Source organism: Diceros bicornis, chromosome 19, assembly GCF_020826845.1.
Source record: "Diceros bicornis minor isolate mBicDic1 chromosome 19, mDicBic1.mat.cur, whole genome shotgun sequence".
Taxonomy (NCBI): domain Eukaryota; kingdom Metazoa; phylum Chordata; class Mammalia; order Perissodactyla; family Rhinocerotidae; genus Diceros; species Diceros bicornis.
Genome location: NC_080758.1, coordinates 5,369,008 through 5,394,450, shown reverse-complemented (window position 1 = coordinate 5,394,450; position 25,443 = coordinate 5,369,008). Strand labels below are relative to the sequence as shown.

At 39.7% G+C, this 25,443-nt stretch overlaps 1 protein-coding gene across 1 annotated transcript in view; it reads right to left on the bottom strand.

Annotated features, from left to right (window-relative positions):
* Positions 1 to 25,443, bottom strand: part of LOC131418302 (serine/threonine-protein phosphatase 4 regulatory subunit 1-like) — an 86,155-nt gene that overhangs the window by 42,105 nt on the left and 18,607 nt on the right. Inside the window, 2 exon segments of the mRNA XM_058562413.1 lie at positions 342 to 448; positions 10,764 to 10,896. Of these exon segments, the coding sequence (XP_058418396.1) occupies positions 342 to 448; positions 10,764 to 10,896 (240 nt within the window).

The following is a 25,443-nucleotide window of genomic DNA, read 5'->3' as shown; positions in this document are numbered from 1 at the left end:
ACAAAGATCATAGGTGAGACAAACTAATGACTGGGATTGTTCTAATCCAAAGGACTTCTTTTGATGTGGTATTTCTTAGCAACCAATAGTCTGGCAAAATTCATGAAATACAAGAGGCCTAACTGTCAAGGCAAATAGCATTCATAGCCATTGTTATTCTAATTTCTAAAAATAAGGATAATGTGATGCCTAATAAGACGCCCATTCTTCATGACAAAATCCATTCATGGTTGTATATTGCTTAAAATTTACTGATTAATAAACAGGTTTTTCTAATTAGCTATCATTGGTTATGTACAATTTCTTGGAAATGCACAAGTGAAAAATAAAAGTGTACAAACCTGCATCTTCTGACAATCTGACCACAATCTCCATTACCGTTAAGAAATCTTCTTCATTGTTACTGAAGTCCCGGAAGATACCGAGCAGCCCTCTGGCAATAATCTGACTGTGGAGACAGAAATGATCCATACGGTTACATGGACACCATTGCCTGCCAGTGCACTGATTCCCGGTGTCACGTGAAGAGCAGGTCACATAATCAGGGAGCAAAGGAAAGTCAGTGACTCTGGTCCAGAGGGAGGAGACTGTCAAGGAACATCCACAGATGATCATTCCAATGTGAGTCAACATCCTACAGGAATGGGGCCCCTATCCTCCAGTCTGGCAGTCATTGGTGGTCGAAACCTTTTTCTCCTTTTCTGACTGATTCTTCAGAGCTAGATAGATTTGGAAGAGAGGGCCCATGACAGCAGGAAAGAATTAAGTGACCAATAAATGCAGAAGGAAAAGACCCAAGAGGCACCAATGGCCATCACAATCGCGAATGGCCTCTACCCACTAGGGGTCAGCAGCATCCCCCTGGCTGCCCCCCCACCCCATGATATGAGAACCAAAAATGTCTCCAGACATTGCCAAACGTCCACTGGGGGCAAAATCACCTCCAGCTGAGAACCACGACACTAGAGGATGCTGAGCAAAAGGTGTAAGGGAACTTTCTGTACTATCTTTACAACTCATCTGTAAATCTAAAATTATTTCAAAATAAAGTTTAAAGATAAAAACAAAACACAAACAAAAAGCCACCATGAGGTAACGCTACACCCACTAGAAGAACTAAAATTATAATAAGAATATCTAGTGCTGGCCAAGATATGGAGCAACGGGAACCAAGAGGCGTTATTGGTGGGAAAGCAAAACAGCACAGTGATTTAGAAAACAATTTGGCAGTTTCTCAAAAAGTTAAATATTCACTTATCATTCGACCCAGCAATTCCCTCTTAGGTATTTATCCAAATGAAATGAAAACATATGTCCACACAGAGACTTGTATACAAATGTTCATATTAGCCTTATTCACAATAGCCATAAAATGGAAAAATCCAAATGTTCGTCAACTGGGGAATTCATACACAAAACACAGAATATCCATACAATGGAATACTATTCAGCAACAAAAAGGAATGAACTGGTAACAATAGGGACAAATTTCAAATGCAGTTCACTAAGTAAAAGAAGCCAGACAGAAAAGACTACATACTACATGATTCCATTTATACGAAATTCTAAAAAAGGCAAAACCTTAGCATCACAAATTGGTGGTTGCCTGGGCCAGCAGTGGTGAGGGAGGGAGGCATGGACTGCAAAGGGGCAAACAGGGACATGAGGGGGTGATGGGAATGTTCAAACTTGGTTCTGGTCATGGCTGCACGGCTGTATACATTCACCCAAACTCATCTCACCGGATGCTTTCAGTGGGTGAATTTTATTGCATGAAAGATATGCCTCAATAAAGCCGTTTTAAACAAAGGCAGTGATGAGGGGAAAAGTCAGTGTGATGAGCAGTGGCTTACGGTGGCCTGGAGGCCTCAGTGGGAAAGAACAGCAGCAGGCACTTCGGAAAGGTTTCTCCGAACCAGTGGAAAGGAACCCCTGCCTGCCTCTGTCTGCTCTTCTGAGTACCTGACAATCCAGGAACAATCCATGTCACTTCTGGCCATGCATCAGGAGAATTAACTGAAGTCGAAAATGCACCTTGATTTTCAAGAAAAGAAGACTAGAAACGTGGAATTTAGCTCAGCATACTACAGGAAGAAATCCATCAACTCAAGCCTGGCCATGGAGAGACTTACACTACTCCTGGGATGAAAGGTTGAGATCTGGCAGCCAGGAGGCTCAGGAAAGTAAAACAGACACTATAAAGTCCCTGATTACATTTCACTGGACCACATTCATGTCAGCCTCCCCTGGGAAATCAAGCAACGAAGATCCCCAATCTGCTTCTAGGGCCACAGAACAAATAGACAGATCTGCATCCAGCCTCAAGTGGTCACAAGGGACCTGCCCTCCTAAGGAAAGTGAGGAACGGGGTAAGAGAGGGCTCTGAAGCAGGGACAAATCCACCTCAGTGAATGTAGAATGGGAGAGAGCTAAAGATTCAAACAAACTGGTACTTTGGCACCAACACTTTGGAAAACCTGGCTCCTTTAGGTTGAAATGACCTGGAGAGGTCCTAGTGGATAAGCAGAGTCCAGAAGCATCAGCCTCAGTACTTCTCACTGCCAGCTATACTAATAAAATGAAAGAAAAGAGAACAAACATGCACACCTCGGAAGAATGTCACGAAGATTAAACGAGACCATGGGAAGCTCAGAGCATGGTACCTGGCACATGGCAAGCCCTTTAGCATGTCAGCCATCAGTATTACAATATAAGAAAGAATTGCAATAAAAATGTCTATTAAAAGAAGGAAGCTCAAATAAATTATGATAATATCTATACATTGGCACGCAAGGTGAAGAATTGCACATATAGTATGAGCCCATTTCTCAACACAAATTATGTTTATACAAATATGTGCAACACATGTACACATAAACACACTCATATATACATATACTCATTTAGGGAAAAGTCTGGAAGGATATACTCTGAACTGATCACAGTCATTGCCTAAGATTGTAGTGGAGGAGAGAGAAACTCGCACTATTTAACTCCTGAAATTGCTAAGTATGTGAAAGAGCATGCATTGTTTTTGCGAATTTTTTAAAATATAAAGAAAGAGTATGGCTCCATTTTACATGGCAATGTTCCCTGGAAATGTAACCATGGAAGTAACCCTTCCTGTCTTTGTCCCTTCTTTCCCTCAACCACTCATGCAGTTACAATCATGAGTTTAGCCCAACTAGCTCTAGACTCAGGGCAGGAAGCTTGGAGATGAGCAAGTTCCAGGCCCTGTCCTGAAGGAGCTCAGTCGAAGCCCGTGTGTAGGCAAGAAAACCCATGATGACGAACAGTGACGAGATTCTTAAGACAGAGAAGAAGAACATGGAGGACTAAGCAGGGGAGATGAACAGGGGTCAGGCAGAGAGACGAGGAGAGGTGAGGACACAGGACCCAGATGTCAGAACAATCAGACAAGGACTTTAAAATAAGTATGACTAATATGCTACAGGTCTATTGGAAGAGTTAGACACATTTGGACAGTTAAGGAATACAGGAACTCTGCATTTTCTGCTCAATTATCCTATAAACTTAGAAGTCCTCACAAAAATAAAGTCTATTAATTAAAGAAAAAAATGCAAGTGAAATAAAGACTTTTTCAGACAAACAAAATCTGTGAGAACTCAGTGACAGCAGTCTTGTACTAACAAGAATTGTTAAAGGAAGTTCTTGAGACAAAAGAATACCCGATGGAAAGGGGCATTTTATAAAAAGAAATGAAAAGCACAAAATGATAAAAAAAAAAAATTTATGTGCCAACATAAAAAATATTTTTCTCATTTTAGTTGCCTTAAAAGAGTTGACTATCTAAAGCCACGTAGTAACAAGGTATTGTAGGGTTTATAACGTGCAGAAGTAAAAAGTAGGAAAAGAGCACAGCAGATGGGGGGAGGAAGTGGATGCATCACTGTAAGACTCTCGCGCTGTTATCTGGCACCATACGCAGAGTGGTATAATTTTATTTGAACATCTGTTATGATAAGTTAAAGAAGTATATTATAATCCCTAGAACAACCAATAAAAATATTTTAAAATGTTTAATAAGCCAATAGTGGAGATAAATTGGAATTATAAAAAAAATTTAATTTTTCTTGAAAAGAGGAAAATAGGAAGAAGACTTGAGACAAATAGAAAACAAATAGCAAGATGGTAGATTGAAACCAAAGCATATCAACAATAACATCAAATTTAATGATCTAAACATTCATATTAAAAGGCAGATTGTTAAATTAGATAAAAAAGCAACTATGGCCTTCTACAATAACCACACTTTAAATATAAGACATAAATAGGTTAAAAATAAAAGTATGGACAGGGGCTGGCCCCATGGCCTAGTGGTTAAGTTCAGCGTACTCCACTTCAGTGGCCTGGGTTCGGTTCCCGGGCGCAGACCTACACCACTCACCGGTGGCCATGCTGTGGTGGCCACCCACATACAAAATAGAGGAAGACTGGCACAGATGTTAGCTCAGGGTGAATCTTCCTCAAGCAAAAAGAAGATGACTGGCAACAGATGTTAGCTCAGGGAGAATCGTCCTCAGGCAAAAAAAAAAAAGTATGGACAGAAATATACTATACAAACACTAATCAAAAGAAAGCTGGAGTGCATATATTAATATCAGATATAGTAAGCTTCAGAAAAAGGAATATTACTAGGGATAAAGAGGGACATTACACAGTGATAGATCAATTTATTCACGAAAAAAGAACAATACTAAATGTATATGCACCCAAGAACAGGGGTTCAAAATAGACAAAATAAAAAGTTAGAATTAAAAGAAAAGTAGATAAATATATAATTGTAGTTGCAGACTCTAACATTCCTTTCTCAGCAATTGACAGAACAAGTAGACAGAAAACAAATAAGAATATAGACGACTTGAACAATGTTTTCAACCAACTTGCTCTGACTGACATTTATAAGATATTCTACCCAAAAACTTTGGGATGCACATTCTTTTCAAGTACACATGGAACGTTAACGAAGTAAGAACACATTCTGAGCCATAAAACAAATCTCAACAGATTTAAAAGAAGAAAAATAATACAACGTACATTGTCTGACCACAAAAGACTTAAACTAAGAATCAAATAACAGAAAGATAACTGGAAAATCCTCAAATATTTGGAAATTAAACAACACACTTCTAAATAACTCATTGGTCAAAGGAGAAATCATTATGGACATTAAAATTACTTTATTCTGAAAGGTAATGAAAATATTACATATCAGAACTTGAGGATGCAGCTAACATAACACTTAAGTACTTATTACTTAATAGTAATCTTACAATGTAAAATGCAAATGTTATAAAAGAAAGGCCAAAAAAATAAAGAGTTGAGTATCACTCTCAAGAAATAAGAAACAGAACAGCAATTAAATTCCCCCTCCAAAAAACTCCAAGCAAGAAAATAATACCAATTAGAGCAAAAATTATTGAACTAGAAAATAAACATACAACAGAGAATATCAAAGACAAAATTTGCTTCTTCAAAATAACTAATAATAATCCTCTGTTAAGAATTATCTAGGAAAAAAAAGAGAAAAGGCAACAATAACCAATAAGAGGACGGAAAATGGGGCCATACTACAGATTTCACAGACAATAAAAAGAAAATTACCATTTTCCAACACATAATGAAATAACAGATCTAAGCAATGATTATTTATGACCATCAAAATCATTAGAAGAAAGGCTGGTGAGGAATTTTATAATGAAAGAATCAAACACCTGCGCCCATAGCCCACAGCTCAATATTAACATCTCTAAAAGTAGGACAACTAGACATTGTTTCTTGATGTTTTGTAATAAGAAATACACAAAACAACATATGAAGTTTGTTTAAAAATAAAATTGAAGCAGAATCTAATCAAGTCTCCAAGTGTAATTTTCGGTTTACAGAAAATACGGAGAACAAAGGAACATGTTAAATTACACCGTGAGAATAATGACCACCAAATCCAAATGTGGAAAATTCTACAAGACTAATGACCCCTTCAACAAATAAATGATGCAAGGGGAAGATGAGAGGGAGCCTCAATTAGAGATTAAAAGAGATTTAAGATCAAAAGGAAAAAAAACTGTAAATAAAAAAAGACTTAAGAGATACATCTACCTAACGAAATGTGTGGACCTTACTTGGATCACCATTCAAAAAAACCAACCATAAAAAGGCATTTTTGAATGTCAGGTAAAATTGAACATTGATTGGTAGACTCAAAGTCAGGGAAAAGAGTAAACATAGATGGGCAGACTGGAAGTCAGGGAAAATTGAACATAAACTGGTAGACTGGAAGGCATTATTGTTAATTTTGTTGAGCGTGATAATGATACTGCAGTTAGAGTTAAGTCTTTAAGTGGATAAAATGATATAATGTCTCAGATTTCCTTTAAAATATACTAGCAAAAAAGCACAAAAATTCTACAGAGAGGATGATCAAATTCTATTGGGACATTAAAGAAAACCTAAATAAATGAAAAGATATACCATGTTTATGGATTGGAAGTCTAAATATTGTTAAGAGGGCAATTTTTTCCAAATTGACCTATAGATTCAATGTAAACCCAATCTAAATCCTAATAGGTGTTCTGTTTTATTAGAATCTGATAAGCTCATTTTGAAACTTATATGGAAATGCAAAGGACCAGGAATAACAAGTCACATCAAAGAAGAAAAACAAGATGGGAAGTCGTGCTCCATCAAATATCAAGACTTACTACAAATCTACAGCAATCAAGACAATGTGGTAATGGCTGAAGGGAGACAAACAGACCAGTGGAAGAGGAGACAATCCAGGTAAAGACTATCATAAACAGACACTGGTTATAACAGAGGTGACACCCCAGAGCACTGAGGAAAGAACATATTTTTGATAAGTAGTATTATGACAATTAGGAAAATCAAACTGGACCCCACCTTTCACACAATGAATAAAAATTAATTTCAGACGGATTACAGATCTAAATGTAAAAGAAGAAAAGCTAAAGCCTTTAAAGCAATATAAAAGAATATGTTTATGATCTTGGGGTAAAGGAAGACATTTTTTTGTGTGTGTGTGTGAGAAAGATCAGCCCTGAGCTAACATCCGTTGCCAATCCTCCTCTTTTTGCTGAGGAAGACTGGCCCTGGGCTAACATCCATGCCCATCTTCCTCTACTTTATATGGGATGCCACCACAGCATGGCTTGACAAGCGGTGCAGCGGTCCATGCCTAGGATCTGAAACTGCGAACCCCGGGCCGTCGAAGCAGAGTGCGCACACTTAAGCACTATGCCGCCGGGACAGCCCCCAAGGAAGACATTTTAAAGAAGCTTCAAAATGTACTAAGTATAAAGGAAAATGTCAATAAATTTAACTACAGGAAACTGAATAGCTCTGGTCACCAAAAGAACACCAAAAAGAGAGCTAAAACACAAGCCACAGAATGAAAAAAGATGTTACCATTCTTAACTGACAAAGGTTTGAAATCTAGAATATACAAAGAACTCCTACAAACCAATAAGAAAAAAACAGTCAATCCCTCTTCCCCCTACCCTCCAACAAAAGATTTAAACAGGCACTTCACAAAAAAGAAATACAGATGTCCAACAAACACGTGAAAAGTTGTTCGAACTCATAAATAAGGAAAACATAAATTAAAATCACAAAGTGATAGCATTATGTATACTACCACACTAGCAGACTGGCTAAAATTTTAAAATCTTAGCAATTGGCAGATAAAATGTAGGGCAAAGATGGAGTGTAAACTGATGCAACCGCTTTGGAAAATGGGCACTATCTACTAAAGCAGAAGATAGCACACCCCATCACACAGCAATTCTCCCTGGATATATGCCCCACAGAAATGCATACCCAGATACATACACAAGATTGTTCACAGCAAAACTGCTCATAACAGTGAGAAAACCTGACTACTCTAACAATAGTAGATGGATAAATGTCAGTATATTCAAACAACAGAATACTGTTACAAAAGGAACAAACTCAAAACTGTACACAAAACCACGGAGTAACATATCCTATATGACTTCATATATTTCAAGTGCAGAAACAATAAAATTAAATCATATTATTTGGAGGTAGATACTTAGGTGCTAAAACTAGAAAGAAAATTAAGGATGTGATTAACATAAAAATCAGGCTGGTGGTCACGTCTTGCTGGGGAGGAAGTGGTGATCAGGAATGGTAGGGAGGACAGACTTCCGGGACACCTGAGTAATGGCTACAGGGGCATTTGCTTCATAAAAATTCCTTAGACTTTACACGTGTGTTTTAGTCAATTATCAATACGTGTTATATTTCACAATAAAAGAAGTTTTAAAGAAAAGTGAAAAAAAGAGAGAGATTAAAGTAGAAAAACCACTGACAATCTCAATAGATGTAAAAGAAGCATTATATAAATAAAATTCAGACCTCATTGAGGATTTTTAAAAACTCTTAGTAAGTTTATTCTATAAAGTAAATGATCTGTACTCTTCAAAAATGTCAACAATATTATGGGAGGCAAAGAAAGGCTGAGAACTGTCAGAGATTAAAGGAGATATGAAACACCAAAATTAAATGCAATATATGACATTGGATTGGATTCTAGACCTAAAAAACAAACCAAAAAAACCCAATAAAAAAGACAATATTAGGATAGTTGGCAAAAATTTGATTAAAATCTATATATTAGACAACAGTATTATATCAAAGTTAAATTTCTTGATTTTGATAATTGTACTTGATTATGTAAGTGAAGGGTGAATGTCCTTGTTCTTAGAAAAGTGCTTGCTGAAGTACAGTAGTGCCCCCATCCTCAGGGGGTACATTCCAACACCTCCAGTGGATGCTGAAACTTGGGGAGGCAAAGCCGCGGAGAAGGGGGACTACTGCTGTAGTTAGGAAACGCAACATGATGTCTACAACTTAGTCTCAAATGGTTCAAAGGAAAAAAAAGTAAAAATAAAGATGGAATGATAAATCAAATGTGGAAAATGTTTAGGTAGCTACTAAAAATATAACACAAGATAGGAAAGGAAGAAATAAAACTATCATTCTTCACAGACAACATCATTGTAGTATGTGGAAAACCCAAAGAATCCACAGGAAAGTTATTAAAATTAATGAGTGAACTTAGTATATATACACACACAAAGAGAGAGAAATTTAAGAAAATCTTAAAAAATGGAAGGATTAGAACACTAAATATTGTAAATATGTTAATTCTTTACAAATTGATTTATAGATGCAACGCAATTCTAATGAAAATTCCAGCAGGTTTTTTTCCTACAAATTGATGAACTGATGCTAAAATGCATTTGGAAATGCAAAGGGCCAAGTACAATCTTGAAGAACAAAGTGGGAGGACTTACTCTACCTGATACCAAGACTTTGATGATAAAGTTGCAGTAATGAAGACAGTGTGGGCTTGGTGCAATGATAGATAAAAAGATCAATGGAGCAGACTAGAAAGTCCAGAAGTGAACACTTGATTTAATATAAAGGTGGCAATAAGAGTATAGATAAAAGAGAGTATTTTCAGTCAATGGCAGTGGGTCAGTTGGGTATCACATGGAAGGAAATGAAACCTGACTCCTCCCTCACATTATACACAAATAAAAAAAGCAATTCCAGGTGGATCATAGATCCAAAGCTGAAAGGTAAAACAATAAAACTTCAAGAAGACAACATAAAAAAATATCTTGGTGGCCTTGGGGGAGGCAAACATTTCTTATACACGACATGAAAAGCTCTAACCATAAAAGAAAAAGTTGAGAAATCGTGCACTACATTTAAATTAAGAACCGCTCATCACAAGACACTGTTCAGAGTACCATCACTTCCCTATCTGTAAAATTGGGATAATAATTGGACTCAGTAGCAATTGCTGTGAGCCTCCTATGATTTAATAGATGTAAAAGCATAGAATATAATTTTTAAAAAGTAGGAATGAATGGAAGGTAAGGAAAGAGACTCAGTGAGTATCATCCAGTCTTCACAGAAGAATGATGTACTTAAGGGAAGATATGAGGCAAGTCCGCAGGTAGAGAAGTCCAGAGGACTGTTCAGAAGGAGAGACGTGCGAGGGTTTGTAGGTGGAAGGCAAAGGGGTGTCTAACAGGGGAGAAGGAAGATATAGAAGACAAAGGCATATCTGATGGGGGAAGGGAGACAAGAAGAGAGATACCTCCCCCTCTGAGACAGGAGGGAAGAACACTCTCGGATTCAGCTTTAGGCGGATCGTAAATCGAAAGAGATGCCTTAGTTTCTGCTTCTTTAACGAAATAAGAGTCAAGGTCAGCTGCCGAAAGTAAGAGGCATAGTCTGAGCCTGGGGTAGAATCCTGCCAGCACCATAAGGAGTGACAACAGAATATGGCAGGACAGCTGCCTGCAAGTCCCCGAAGCACGGTGCAGGAAAAAGCAAAATGGGTGAGCAATCCTCCAACTGATGCTTCTCTACACGATGCATTTACTCTTCTGAGTACTGCATACGGGAAAGAAACCCAGCTAGCAATCCTAATTATTTAAACACCATTAAATTTCATCACCATTTCCTTCCTGGCTTACCAGGTGGTCAGTAAACCAGTAACAAGAATAGTGGAAAAGCCTAATAAAATGGTGCCATTCAGACAGAGTCCTAGCATCCTGGAGACAGCCCGCATTCCACCTCATCCATGAGTCCCTCAGAGCTGTCACAGAGAAGTGGCCTCCACTGTCAGCTTAAACCAGACACAACAGAGGGCTGTAAATGTGCGAAGGACTGGTTGAGCTTACCGGTTGAAGCTGTTATCGCTGAAAGCATACTTTTCCAGGCGAGTGAGTGGAGGCAGGTGATCCTGGCCTGGAATGTCCAAGAAGGCCGTTACCCTCATGCTGTCACAATCTGGACCATAGTCTTCAAATCCATCTAAAGGGAAGAACCACACTCATAAGTGTGTATCAACTGTGACAAGTCACACTTGGGCAAAGACGTGGCCTTGTAGCATGCTTTCTTTCACAGCCCTTTCCATCTGAAGCCTCTGAGTATTGCAAACTTGACAATTCATCTAAAATGAAGTGGGCAGGTTTATAATCTAAGACAAGAGTGATAAGACCAGAGTCATAAAGAAAAGCTAAATGCCCTTCCTTTAGTGCTGCTGGTCTGATGCATAAGCCACCTCTAATCAACATGGATAGGGACCACTCCCCTATCGGGGAACTCAGAAACAAGGGAACAAAGAAGCTCACCCCTATGAAAAATGGCTGGGGAGTTTTATGTAAACAGGTTTAACATGGTCAAAAGAAAAACAAGTTTGACCCTATAAGCAAGAGTCTGACAGAAAGTACCCCCGATGTCTTGTCTTGTCCTAAACGTACTCATCATACAGCTTCATCCACTCCATGACATCAGTTCCCATCAACCCACAGCCCTGGCCTGGCAACACCCAACCAGGCCCCTCCACGTGGATGTCTAAGGGGTTCCTCCAACTCACACTGGCCAAAGATGAGCCAGTTGTCAAACTGTCTGACTCTTCCTCCTTAAGCCTGCTCTTCCCTGCATCCCAAACGGAGGGCAGGCACCCTCCTCCCTCCAAAGCACTGGGGTGACTGAGCTCATGGGTTCTGGAGCCAAATAGCCCTGGAATGGAATGAATCTCCCAACTACTACTTACTAGCTGTGTGACCAGAGTAAGTGACTTAACCTGTCTACACTTCCATGTTCTCATATGTAGGGTGGATATAAAACCCCACCCTTGCCCCATCAGGATGCTGGAAAAAGTGAGTTCATGCATGTCAAGACCTGTGGGACCTGGCCCCTTATGGTCTGGCCAATCTTGACCCTGGCCACCACCCTTCATGCACCCACACTTCAGGGGTGTAAACACCTCCCTACCACCCCTTGCACTGAAACAACTGGGCGAGAAACACCACTGGCGCAAAAAAGCAGAGGGTCCCGACCTGGCAGATAGGAAAACCACAGTTAATTTTGGCAGTAATTGATTAGAATTTAAAATAAGACATGACAAATTTGTGTCTAAGTGCTTACTTTTCTTTGAAAATCCAACCACATTTTTCCTCAACTAATTCTTTTAGGCTAGTAATTAGAGCTTATTAAAAATTTACACTATAACAACAGTTAGAGAATTTTAATAAAGAATTATACATTTGTAGAAAAAAATATGTGTGACACAATCAAAATGTCATTTCGCTGCAGGATCCCTGCCAGGGATGAGTACGTCCACACTGGGTTACAGCCAAGCCCCTTGATCACAGGCAATTTGTATAAGCTATTCTCGGTGCATTTCAGGGCCCAGGAGAAACACGCAGCCTCCACCCCACAGATATTTACAGAGTGCTGCGGATCCAGGCTGGAGTGGACTTGAAAACATTGTCTAAAGCAGTGGTTCCTAAACTTTTGGGGTCACAGATAGCTCTGGAACCTGTTGATGTCCACAGACATACATACTCAAAACTTTTCATACAGGATCGAGGCTCCAAAAGATCCTCTGAGGCCCACCTGTGCACTTCATAGGTCAAGAACTGCAGTCTTAAAGTAGCAGAAAATACCCACGCACTCTTCAAAATACTCTGCTTACCAGAGAACTAAAGAACTTCGCAATTAGTGCCAGAAAGAATAATTTTTATTGGAGAATATTAATGATTCCACTACACTATTTAAAACTACACTAACTACACACAAGGAAATAAAAGCCATAAGTCATAAAATGTTGGATAATAACTAATCTTTATTGGTTACTTCCTATAAGCCAGAAACTGTGCTCAGAGCTTTCTGCATAGCAGTAGTTCATTAAATCCTGAGAACAACCATATTATTCCCCTGTTTCTGTTAAGGGAACTAAAGCTTAGAGAGGTTAAGCAAGTTGCCAAAGGTCACACAGCTAGAGAGTGGCAGAGTCAGAATTTGAACTCAAAGAGTCGGACTTCTGGCACTATGCTACACTGCCAGAGAGGAAACCCAAACTTAACTTCCAAAGAAATCCCTCCCACCTCCCTGTCTGGGCTTCGGGCACAGTGGCCTTCCCTTAGTTCTTCAAATGCACCAAAATCCTTCATCTCAATGGTTTCGTACATGCTGTCCCCACTGCCTGAGACACTCCCACTTCTTACACCCCTACCCCCTACCCGCTGCCCCAGCTTGGGTCTGTGTCCAAAGAGCCCTCCCCTGACCCTTGGGAGAAGGCCAATCTCTGGTTATAGCTTCTCCTGGAGCTGTGGGCTCTTCTATCCTAACACTCCGCGCAAAGGTGCTGGCACCAGGTTTTATGACTATTCATGTCTGTCCCTCAGCCGCTCTGCCAGCTCCATGAAAGTGCTATAACCCCAGCACCCAGTATAGCACCTGACAAGCAGTAGATGCTCAATAAAAAGTAGTGACACGAAGGAACGATACCACCAAAAGAAACTTAAATGAATGACAACAAATATCGATAAAAACGAATGTTACAATATAGAATCATAAAGAAGCAAGAAAGAACCTTGCAACATGCCTTGATAAATTTCCTCATCTTATAGAGAAATAGTAAATAGATGTGCCCCCAAAGCCAGTGGCAGAACTGCTTTCTTAGAACCTAAATATTTTCCATTCCAGCCCAGTGTTCTTTCAACAGATGCGCAGAAAAATCTTCTAAGATAAAGGCAGAAAGAACAACAAGGCCAGAGGAAAGGGTGATGGTCTCCAACGCACGTGAAGGAAGGTGCAAGAGACTTCCATTTCCAGCCAAGATGGTAAAAGACTCTCATGGTTTACACAACTAGAAGACCAGAAAAAAATTAATGAAACAACAGTTTTCAGGCACTAGACAACAGGCAGCACAGGACTAGGATCCCTCAGAGAAGGGAGACAAACAAGGAGAGCCCTGAGATAGCAGCAGCTGACAACCTGGAGGGCCCCAGCTACAGAAAAGGAAGTGTGAGGAGAACAAGGTGGTGAGATTCTGCAGGAGAGGGAGCCGCACAGGTCAGCAGAGCCCCCCGGAAGCTTTAGCTGAGTTCTGATCGGTGCACCCGCAAGAGAAAACTACCAAGGCTGGGGAGGAGCCATCAGAGGCGAGCCAGCAGGACCTTCCCCGGGCTCCCACGCAGTGAGGAGCAGCCTGTTCCCACCAGCCAGAGGAGAAAGACCCTGTAATGCACAGCACTGTCTTAGGGGTAGGGCTAAATCAGTCTAGACTAAAGCCTTCTCTAGGCACCCCCTACCAGGGCTTTAAATCAAGCCTCAATGGAATCCAGCCCAATCTAAGAAAGGTAACTACACATCATAACAAAACCCAACATTATTGGATTTATACAATTTGTACAGTAAAATCTAACAACTATCAACCCAAAATTCTTAATGTCTGGCATCCAATCAAATATTACCAACCATGAAAAGAAGCCAAATAATATGACCGTAACCAGGAAAAATGAATAAACATAAAAAGTCCCAAAAATGTCAGAGATGAGGGAATAGAAAATGATCTTTAAACAGCAATTAAAAGAACGCTCCATATATTCCAGAAAAACACGATGATGTTGAGAGAAATAGAAATATTAAAAAAGACCCAAATGGGGCCGGCCTGGTGGCATGGCAGTTAGGTTCCCACGTTCCACTTCGGCGGCCCGGGGTTTGTAGGTTTGGATCCTGGGTGCGGACCTACTCACCGCTTATCAAGCCACGCTGAGGCGGCGTCCCACACAGAACAGCTACAACTCTACAACGACCAGACACAACTGTGTGCTGGGGCTTCAGGGAGAAAAAAGAAAAAGAGGAAGATTGGCAACAGGTGTTAGCACAGGGCCAATCTCCCTCAAAAAAAAAAAAAGACCCAAATGTAAATTTAAGAGATGAAAAACAATAAATGAATCAAAAGATAAACCGAAAGAAATTAACAGATCAGACAACTGAAAAAAATCAGAGAACTCAAAGATATAACAATAGAAACTATCTAAAATGGAGCACAGAAAAAATGGAAAAAATAAAAGAATAAAGCATCAGTTATCTGGAGACAATATCAAGCACCATAACATATGTGTAATTGGAGTCCCAGAAGGAAAGAAGAGAAAAAAGAAGAGATGGAGAAAACATTAAAAATTTTAGAAAAATAATGGATGAAAAATTTTTTAATTTGATAAGAACTATAAGCCTGCAGATTCAGAAAACTCTACAAACCCCAAGCAGAATATACATAATGAAATATGACAGTAAGGGGCATCATAATCAATTGTTAAAAATCAGTGATAAAGAAAGCGGTCAGAGAAAAAAAGGCACATTCCATTAAAAAAACAAAGATTAACAGTAGACTTCACGTCAAAAACCACTCAGTGAAGAAGATGGAAAGATATCTTTAGAGTACTGAAAGAAAAGAAAACATTAACCAAGAATTCTTTGCTCAGAGAAATATCTTTCAAAATTTAAGGGGAAACATGGACTTTTTCAAACAAACAAAAACTGAAAGAATTCATCGCCAGTAGACACGAACTATGAGAAATGTTAAAGGAAGCTTCTCAAACAGAAGAAAAATGATAGCAGATGGAAATCTGAAGCTCCTCAAATGAAAGAAGAGGGTCGGCAATGGTAAATATGTGGGTAAATACAAACAAGCATTTCCTTCTCATTTTATAATATCTATGTAAAAAATACCTGACTACTAAAGCAAAAATAAGGACAACACATTATTGAGTTTATAGCATATGTAGAAATAAAACAGCAATAAGGCAAGAAAATAAAATAAAAGGCATACAGACTGGAAAGGAAAAGTAAAACTGTCTATTCACAAACATAACTGTCCATGCAGAAGATCCTAATGAAATTAAAAGGAAGACACGAGTACCACTGAGTGAGTTTTACAAGATTGCAGGATATAAGTAAATACACAAAAAGCAGTTGTATACTAGCAACACAAAATTTGATATCAAAACTTTAAAAATACCACTTATGATAGCATCAAAAATATGAAATTCTTGGTGATAAATTTAGCAAAATGTGTGACAATCCTATAATGAGAAATTTTTTAAATAATTTTTTAAATAGTGGGGGATGTTGACAATGGGGGAGGCTACACATGTGCAGGGGCAGGGGGTACATGGGAAATCTCTGTACCATCTGCTCAATTTTGCAGTGAATGTAAAAGTGCTCTAAAAATAGTATATTTTTTATTTTATCTAATATTTGTAAACCATATATATTATATCCAGAATATATAAAGAACTCTTAGAGCTCAATTTTAAAAATAGGGAAATATTTTTTATTTTATCTAATATTTGTAAACCATATATATTATATCCAGAATATATAAAGAACTCTTAGAGCTCAATTTTAAAAATAGGAAAAATAGGGTGAATAGACATCCCACCAAAGAAGATACACAAATGACAGCTAAGCACAGGAAAAGTATTCAGCATCATTAGCAATCAGGGAAATGTCAATTAAAACCACAACGAGGGCCAGCCCCGTGGCTTAGCGGTTAAGTGCACGCACTCCGCTACTGGTGGCCCGGGTTCAGATCCTGGGCGCGCACCGACGCACTGCTTCCCCAGCCATGCTGAGGCCACATCCCACATACAGCAACTAGAAGGATGTGCAACTATGACATACAACTATCTACTGGAGCCTTCGGGGGGTGGGGAAAGGAGGAGGATTGGCAATAGATGTTAGCTCAGAGCCGGTCTTCCTCAGCAAAAAGAGGAGGATTAGCATGGATGTTAGCTCAGGGCTGATCTTCCTCACAAAAAAAAACCTCAATGAGACAGGGGCCGCCCCGTGGCGTAGTGGTTAAGTGCGCACACTCCGCTGCTGGTGGCCCGGGTTTGGATCCCGGGCGTGCACCGAGACACCGCTTGTCAAGCCATGCTGTGGCAGTGTCCCATATAAAGTGGAGGAAGATGGGCACAGATGTTAGCCAACGGCCAATCTTCCTCAGCAAAAAGAGGAGGATTGGCATGGATGTTAGCTCAGGGCTGATCCTCCTCACAAAAAAAAAAAAAAAAACCCACCATGAGACAATACGACCACACACTAGGAAGTCTAAATTTTTTTTTTAACTGATTATATTAAATATGTTGGCAAGGATATGGAGCAACCAGATCCCTCATACGTTGCTGGTGGAAACACAAAATGGTACAGCTCCTAAAATGGTTTGGCAGTTACTTAAAAATACATATATGCACACTTCCCATCTGACCCAGTAATCCTAGGTATTTACCCAAGAGAAATGAAAACATATGTTTACACTAAGACTTCTATTTTTATTTCACAGCACCTTTATTCATAGTAGTCAAAAACTGGAAATAACCAAAATATCTATCAACTGCTAAGTGAATAAAAAAATTGTTGTATATCTATACAACAGAATACTTCTCAAAAATAAAAAGGAATGAACTACTAATATGCAGCAACATAGATGCATCTCAAAAGTATTATGCCAAGTGAAAGAAGCCAGACACAAAAGATTTCATACTGCATAATTCTGCCAATACGAAATTCTAGAAAAGACAAAAATATAGTAATATATAGCAGACCAGTGGTTGCCTGGGATCAGGGGTGCGGAAAGGTGTGACGGCAAATAGGTGTGACATGACTTTTGGGGGTGCTGGAAATGTTTTGTCTCCTGATTGTGGTTGTGTGGTTGTGGTCACTCAACACTATGTACTTGTTAAGACTCATTTTAACAAATTCAACTTCAGTGAATATTATTATATATAACTTGTACTTCAATAAACGTGACTTAAAAAAAGGAAAGAGGGCTGGCCCTGTGGCTTAGCGGTTAGGTGCACGCGCTCCGCTACTGGCGGCCCAGGTTGGCGGCCCGGTTCGGATCCTGGGCGCGCACCGACGCACTGCTTCTCCGGCCATGCTGAGGCCACGTCCCACATCCAGCAACTAGAAGGATGTTCAACTATGACATACAACTATCTACTGGGGCTTTGGGGAAAAAAAAAGGAGGAGTGGCAATAGATGTTAGCTCATAGCCGGTCTTCCTCAGCAAGAGGAGGAGGATTAGCATGGATGTTAGCTCAGGGCTGATCTTCCTCACAGAAAAAAACAAAAAAAAGGAAAGAAGGAGGGAAGGAGAGAAAGGAGGGAGGAGAGAAGGAAGGAAGGAAGATGAGCAGAAGACTGTCTATTCCTCTATCCTCTCATGAAAGTGAGACTGTATCCACTTGGCAAGTTGCTGGCACTGCTGTAATGAAAACAACTTTTAACAGTACCTAACTTCCTCTACTCAGATTCCATATTTATGAAGTGACCTTGTGATCTTAACAAGAATTCAGAACTCCGATTCAGATCCAGAGAAAGCACAGTACTTATGAGACCACAGGAAGTCAGGCAAACATTCAATTCATTTTAAAGGTATGCAGGAATGTATCTTAAAATTGCCAGGCTATTTATATTTGTTGGTATGGTCCTATTTGTCCCTGAATGCTGCTGAAAAAGCACTGTCAAGTTCTTACTCTAGACTTTGTCCAGTGGGAAGTTACTGACCTTGATATCTTAGCCTTCTAGACAAATAATCATCTTATTATAACAAATAAACTGACACTCTGATTTCTATTCCAACATCAGTCCCCTTTTTCCATCCCCATTATTTCTACCCTAACTCAGTGTAGATTATCAGAGGAGCATTGGCTTTAGACACTACATTCAAACCCCAGTTCCTGGGATTTCCAAACAACTTATGGCGGAGTTGAAAAGAAGGGAATCCCCCCCCACCAAAAAAAAAAACATAGAAATTTAGATAAAATATTTAAAAATATAGGAAGGCAAGAAGGACCTCCCCAGTGCCAGAAAGGAAGATAGAAATCAAGGTGAGAGTAGACAGCAGAAGTTGACACCCTATGGTCAACATTTAAGACCTATTTACAGGTCTAAGGCACTAGATTTCTGACGCCCACATGGGGATAAAACATATGGGTGTGAATTTGAAACCAAGCCCCCAATATAAGACAGTTGTGGAAAGAGGACTACAGTTAGGGTAGGAATGGGGAAGGGGTAGTCACTCTCGAGAAATCAGAACCAATGGCCTGTATGACCTATGAGTAGAGTCCAGATTTACACCTCCTGTGTGGCAGGGGCCCCACACGGAACTACTGAGAGGATCACTGTCCAGATTTATTCCAATCCCAGGCATCCCGGCAGAAGCAAACAAGCAGCTGATCTAAAGAGACTTTCACAATCCAATAAGCATGCAACTTCAGAAAGCAGTCCCTGCTGAAGAAAAACAGACAATAAAAAATTTCAAACTGTACATGGTTACAAACCTTCAAGAGGAAGAGTTAGTAGACACAACAAATGAGAATTTGGACCCCATGACTAGAAATATTAGAAAAATCTGAAATAGCCTATCAAATAATTATGCACAGAATGAGCAGGATTAAAAAACAGATACCGTAGTGGCCGGCCCGGTGGCGCAAGCGGTTAAGTGCGCGCGCTCCGCTGTGGCAGCCCAGGGTTTGCCGGTTCGGATCCCGGGCATGCACCAACGCACCACTTGTCAAGTCATGCTGTGGCGGTGTCCCATGTAAAGTAGAGGAAGATGGGCATGGATGTTAGCCCAGGGCCAATCTTCCTCAGCAAAAAGAGGAGGATTGGCATCGGATGTTAGCTCAGGGCTGATCTTCCTTACCAAAAAAAAAAAGATACCATAATGAAAACAGAGAGTGAGGGGTGGGAAGAACAGGCACCTTTGAAAAAGAACCAAGTAGAAATGAAAAATAGAGACCATTTAATTAAAAATTCAGTAGCTGGCTTAAATAGCAGTTTAGATACAACTCAAGAGAGAGTTAGTGAGCTGAAAGACTGATCTGACAAATCACCCAGAACACTGCACAGAGAAATAAAGAGTTGAAAAATATAGGACAGCAATTAAGGCACATGAAGAATGGAATGCTCAAGTCTAAGATAAGTCCAATAGGAATTCCAGAAGGAGGGATTAGTGAAAATAGGCAGAAGCAATATTCAAAGAGAGAATGGCTAACAATTTCCCAGAATGGAAAAAAAAATGATGCATATTCAATTTGAAGAAGTAAAAATCCTGAACTGAATGATTAATAACAAATCCATAATTGAACGCATTATAGAACACCAATGGCAAAGAAAAGCATCTAAAGAAAATAGAGAAAAATCCCAGCTCTCTCACTTAAAAGACGTTAGAGGCATAACATATAATCAATAGGAGTGTGGGGCCTTGAGTCAAAATACCTGATTCTGAAATCCAGGTCTGTAACTCTGGATAAATATCTCACCTCTCCAATTCTCAGTTTCCTTACACTAAAATGGATGCCTAACTCAGATGCTTGTTGTAATGTAGATTAAACAACATCGGATAGACAAAAAGACAGACAGCTAGATATAGTTATATAGCATCAGACACACAAAAGCACTTTGAAAACATCAGCTGCTATTATTATTATTAAGTTACTGAGCACATTACTGATATTGTTTATGTTTCTATCTCTACAGTTCAGGGCAGCCATAGCCACTACAAAGTGTGCATGGGTTGGGGTAGGAAGATTCTCAGAAAGGAACACATCAGAGAGGGGAAGCCTCTGCACTAAACTCAGCCCACACTCTGGCTTGACCCCTAAACCATGCATTTGTGTGGACACTCCAGAGCATAGCTGAGGCTAAGAGAACTGAACAGAGATTTGGGATACTATCCACTACAGGAGAGGCAGAGGTAACAGTCTGACCTCAGTCAATTTAAGTGCCTACTAAAACAAAACAAAACAAAACAAAACAAAAAAATCCACACTCTTTAGAGGCATATAACAGAATCCAGAGGTTTTACATCACACAATATTCACAAAATCCAGGTTACAATCCAAAATTACTCAATAAACAAAGAAATAGGAAAACATGAACTAGCTAAAATAGAAAAAAATCAATACGGATTGACCTCGAAAGGACCCAAATGTTGGGATTACAGACAAGGATTTTAAAGCAACTATTATAAAACACTTATGGACGTAAAGGAAAATATGTCTATAATGAGCGAGAAGACAAGGAATCTCTTAGCAAAGAAACGTTAACTATAAAGAAACCAAATAAAAATTCTAAAATTGAAACAATACTGAAATTCAAAAATTCACTGAGCAGACTTAACAGAATGGAAATGACAAAATAATGGCCCAAAATTCCCTAAATTTGTGAAAGAAATAAATGTACAGAATCAAGGATCTTAGCAAATCCCAAGAAGGTAAACACACAGAAAACCACACCTACACACATCATAGTCAAGCTGCTGACAACCAAAGAGGATGATCTTGAAAGTAGAAAGAAGAACAAACACTACATACAAGGAGTAAGGACTGGAATTATCTCTGACTCCTCCCCAGAAACAGTGGAGGCAGAAGGCCATGGAATCACATCTTTAAAGAACTGAAAGAAAAAACTGTCAATCCAGAAGTTGATATCCAGTGAAATATCCTTCAGGAATGAAGATGAAATAAAGACATTGTCAGATTAGGGGAAAAAAACCTAACCGTTTATTTTTAACACACCCTTTCAAACACAGTCAGCCAATGGAGACGACAAGAAATGCTAAAGGAAGTGCTGCCAGCTGAAGAAGAACGGATCCATTCAGACACCATCTTCAAAAAGAATCAAGAGCACTGGAAACGGTAAATTTGTAAGTTTAAAAAAAAAAACAAAACTCGTTTTCCTCTTCATTTCTTCAAAACATATATGATGGTTAAAGCAATACAAAGCAAAAATTATAACTTCACATTGTGGAATTTATAACATATGCAGATGTACCATATAATAAAAACTATAACACACAGTAGGAAGGTAATAAACGGAATTATACAGTTGTCAGGTTTCAACGTTTTACACAAAATGGTGCATTACTAACTCTAAGCAGACTTTCTGCCTCCACAGCCAGACCCGCAGGCCCATTAAACCCTGGGACGGCATCACATAACGCCTGGCACACAGCAGACACTTGACAAATATTGGTGTCTGTAGGAATCAGTCTCCTGAGACTTTGATTACCAGGATTCAACCCATGAGCATCTAGCAGCCCCTGAGGAAGCTGAGAAAATCTAGTTTCCACAAAAACAAACATGAGGTGCAGCAATTAGCCTAAAGCCACCTGGAGCTGCACCCCCAACCCGAGTTATAATGCAACCAAGACATTAATTCACTTCTGCTTGCAAAAATTAGAGATCTTAGTTTCAGAAAAGAGAGAAAGCAGATCAAAAACTATCATATAATTGCTAAAACAAAATAAACGAATCCTCACATTCAATATTTAGTGCATGAGTTAATCAAAAATATTATATCATCCTAACAACGAATATAGTAGATTTAAATTTTGGTAATTCATATTAAGTACGTAAGGAGGGGCAGAGAGAGGAAAGATGTGTAAAATTCATCTGAAATAGTAAGAAATCTGAATTATAGGGGGTTTTATTTAGTTTTCTTTTAAGAAATGGAATTACAGTTTTAGTCCTCTACAGCTCAAAGAACCAGGTTATCTAACTGTACCTCTCTGGGAGAGTTCCAGTTCTGCATTAACAGACCGCCGGTGGCCAATCAAAGCCAAAGAGAACCAGCCTCCTTGACATCACTGGTTGGTTCCACATTCTCAGACTGCAGCTCTGACCCTAGCCAGCCAGGCTGCAAACGTACAGCCAGTTACCTGGCCTCAAAGTATGCACAGCTTGGGACAGCATATCCCCCCACAAGTGCAACACATGCAAGGTACATTAAATGTCACTAAGCCACACAGTGGGAAAACTACTACCCTCTCAATTCCCTGATTACATCAAAGCACATTCCCTTTGGGCCCTAGTGTGTCTCCAACACTTCCCTAAGACTGGTTCGTCTTTCTTTTTAGAACAGAACAGGTCTCACGCTCAGAATCTTTTGCATGCGACTGTGTCTATCTAGAATTTAAGAATGTTATTTTATTTTTGTCTTACAATATTTTGGTTAAGTTTCACGTTGAGCAACTGGTACAAGTTTTCCAAAATGTGTTTAGATAAAAGAAGTTATTTGATACAAAGAAAAATACAGGTGGTATATTGATAAAGCAAAAATAAGAAAAGCAGTACACAAATGACTGACTTCTGAAAGATACTGGGTTGATATAATCCAAGGAAAATATTCCCACTAACATCATCACATTCATATGCAAATAATAGTGCCTATTATTCCAAGTACTGAAAATCTTTTTCATATATATACATATAAACATTTTCCCTTGTGTAGATCAACATCCTGGCCCCTTTCACAATAAGAAAATCCTACTTGAGTCCAAATTAATGGTATCAGTGAGATTATTACTATTTACCTATAAACAATGTATTAGATTTCCTGAACTACTCCACAGAAGCACCAGTTTACTAAAATGCACATGCAAGCAAGACCTGGATCCCCCTCCCACAAAGTGAGTGAGAATAGCCAGCATTATTTCAGTTTCAATTGTGAAGGCATTCTGACCAGGTACTGTGATTAACAACCCCTTCCTATGATGTTTTAACGTTTTGTTTTTATTAAGTCTTCAAAGACAAACAATCAAGCAACAGCTGATAAACTATATAATAACAGCAGGATTTCTCAACCTCAGCACTCTTGATGTGTTCATTCTCTGTAGTGAGGGCTGTGCATTATTATAGGATGTTCAGCAGCATCCCTGGCCTCAACTCACTAGATGCCAGCAGCACCCCCTCCCCAAGCAGTGACAATCAAAAACGTCTCCAGACATTGCCACACGTCCCCAGAGGAGAACTACTGTAAAAGAGAAAGACATATCAGGTACTGTTACCTGAGCAGCCCCCGGGGGGTGGAGGGTTTTGGGGCCAGCAGGGATGATCTGGCATCTCATCTGCCATCACTCCTTCCCCCCTTCACTGTCCTCTCCTCCAACCACACAGCTCCTTGCTGCTTCCCAAACACTCCAGTGCTTCCTTGGCTAAGGGCAACTGCGTGGCACAGCAGCTCCCTCTGCCAGAACGCTCCTCCCTAGGATGTCCTCTCTCATAACTTCCTTCTCTCTAAAATCTCTGCTCCTTCATCCTCTCAGCGAGGTCCTCCCTGACCACCTGATTTTGAAATTGCAAGCCTGCCATGTACACCCCACCTTACCCTGATCTACTTCTCTATTTTTCCAGAGAATTATCACCTTCTAGCACACAAAACATTGACTTCCTCAGTTTACTGTGTTTCAGCTGGCACACTCCCCCGCCCTCGCCCCCACCCCCAGGGTGAAAATCTCTGACTCATTGATATGCCTGGCACACAGCAGGCACTCAATAAAAGTTGCTGAATGAGTGAATGGTAAACATCTGCCAAGCTAGCTTGCCATGCCTCCTGACAGCAGCAGTAGCACATAAAATGACTCCTGCTTTCAAAAAGAATTTCCTAGAATTTACATTTCTAGCCACTGCTAACAGGGCATGTTGTCTGGCAGCTGTCCATAGGAAAAAGGAGTTGAGGTCTACGTGGTGATACTATGAGCAGTCGATTACTCTGAGACCCAACAAGTCCAGGTCACTCGGCAACATCAGGAACCTTAAGCATTCAAGGGAGAAATGAAATATGAAGTAACATATAAGTCCTTGTTCAAATTTTTTCATTTTTTCTCACATTTGAAAACAGAAGTTACTCCATTCATGAAACCTTAATATAATGGAGAAAAGCAAAGTCTTCTTCAGAAAACAGATTCTAATAATACTTTCAAGGCTTCTTGGCTCAATTTAAAATAAAAATTAAGAAAAACAATATTGATGGTGATGGACTTCATTTGCCATCTATGCTAAGACGAACTTCTGAGCAGCAGCTGCTTTCTAAGTTTCTGCCACATATCAGGTTCTGCCACACAGGACGTCGCTGACCCTTTAGCAAAGATGATAAATAATTTAAAGCTAAGACCAGTCGGGGAAGGGCTTGGAAGAACTGCTAATTTGATTCGCAGGGGTGGGTAGCCTCTCCCATCACACCTCATGCTCAGCACCCCGTCCCTGTGCTGCACACCCACATGCCGCCATGTTTCCCTGAACTGTGTGGGCAACGTCCCTGTGGCTCTGTTGCTCTCCAGGGGGACAGTCCAAGTTTAAAAATCCAGCTAAATAGCTAAGAGATGGACAGCTCTCCACCGTCCAAGCAAAACCAGAGCGGTTCTCAAGCAGGAGCCTTGAGCTCACACATCCAAAGACGAGACTGGCTCCTCTTCAATGAGGTCCTGATCCATTTGCAAAGAATAACAAAATCTATTATCCTTTGACCCTGATGCTAGGTGACTAAGTAGAAAAAAAGAAAAACTCTTCCCTGATTAAAAGTCCCACCAGAAAAATATTCCCAGAACCTAAAGCTCTGGGGAAAAAAAGATTGACCCTCCTCTAAGCTAACTAGTTACTCTAGGGTTATCTACCAAAAATAATGAACACGGTCAGTATACTCATCATTTAAAACAGGCTGGGGCATAAAATAAATTGGATGAGGATGCTCTAGCAAGAACACACAAGGGACCCT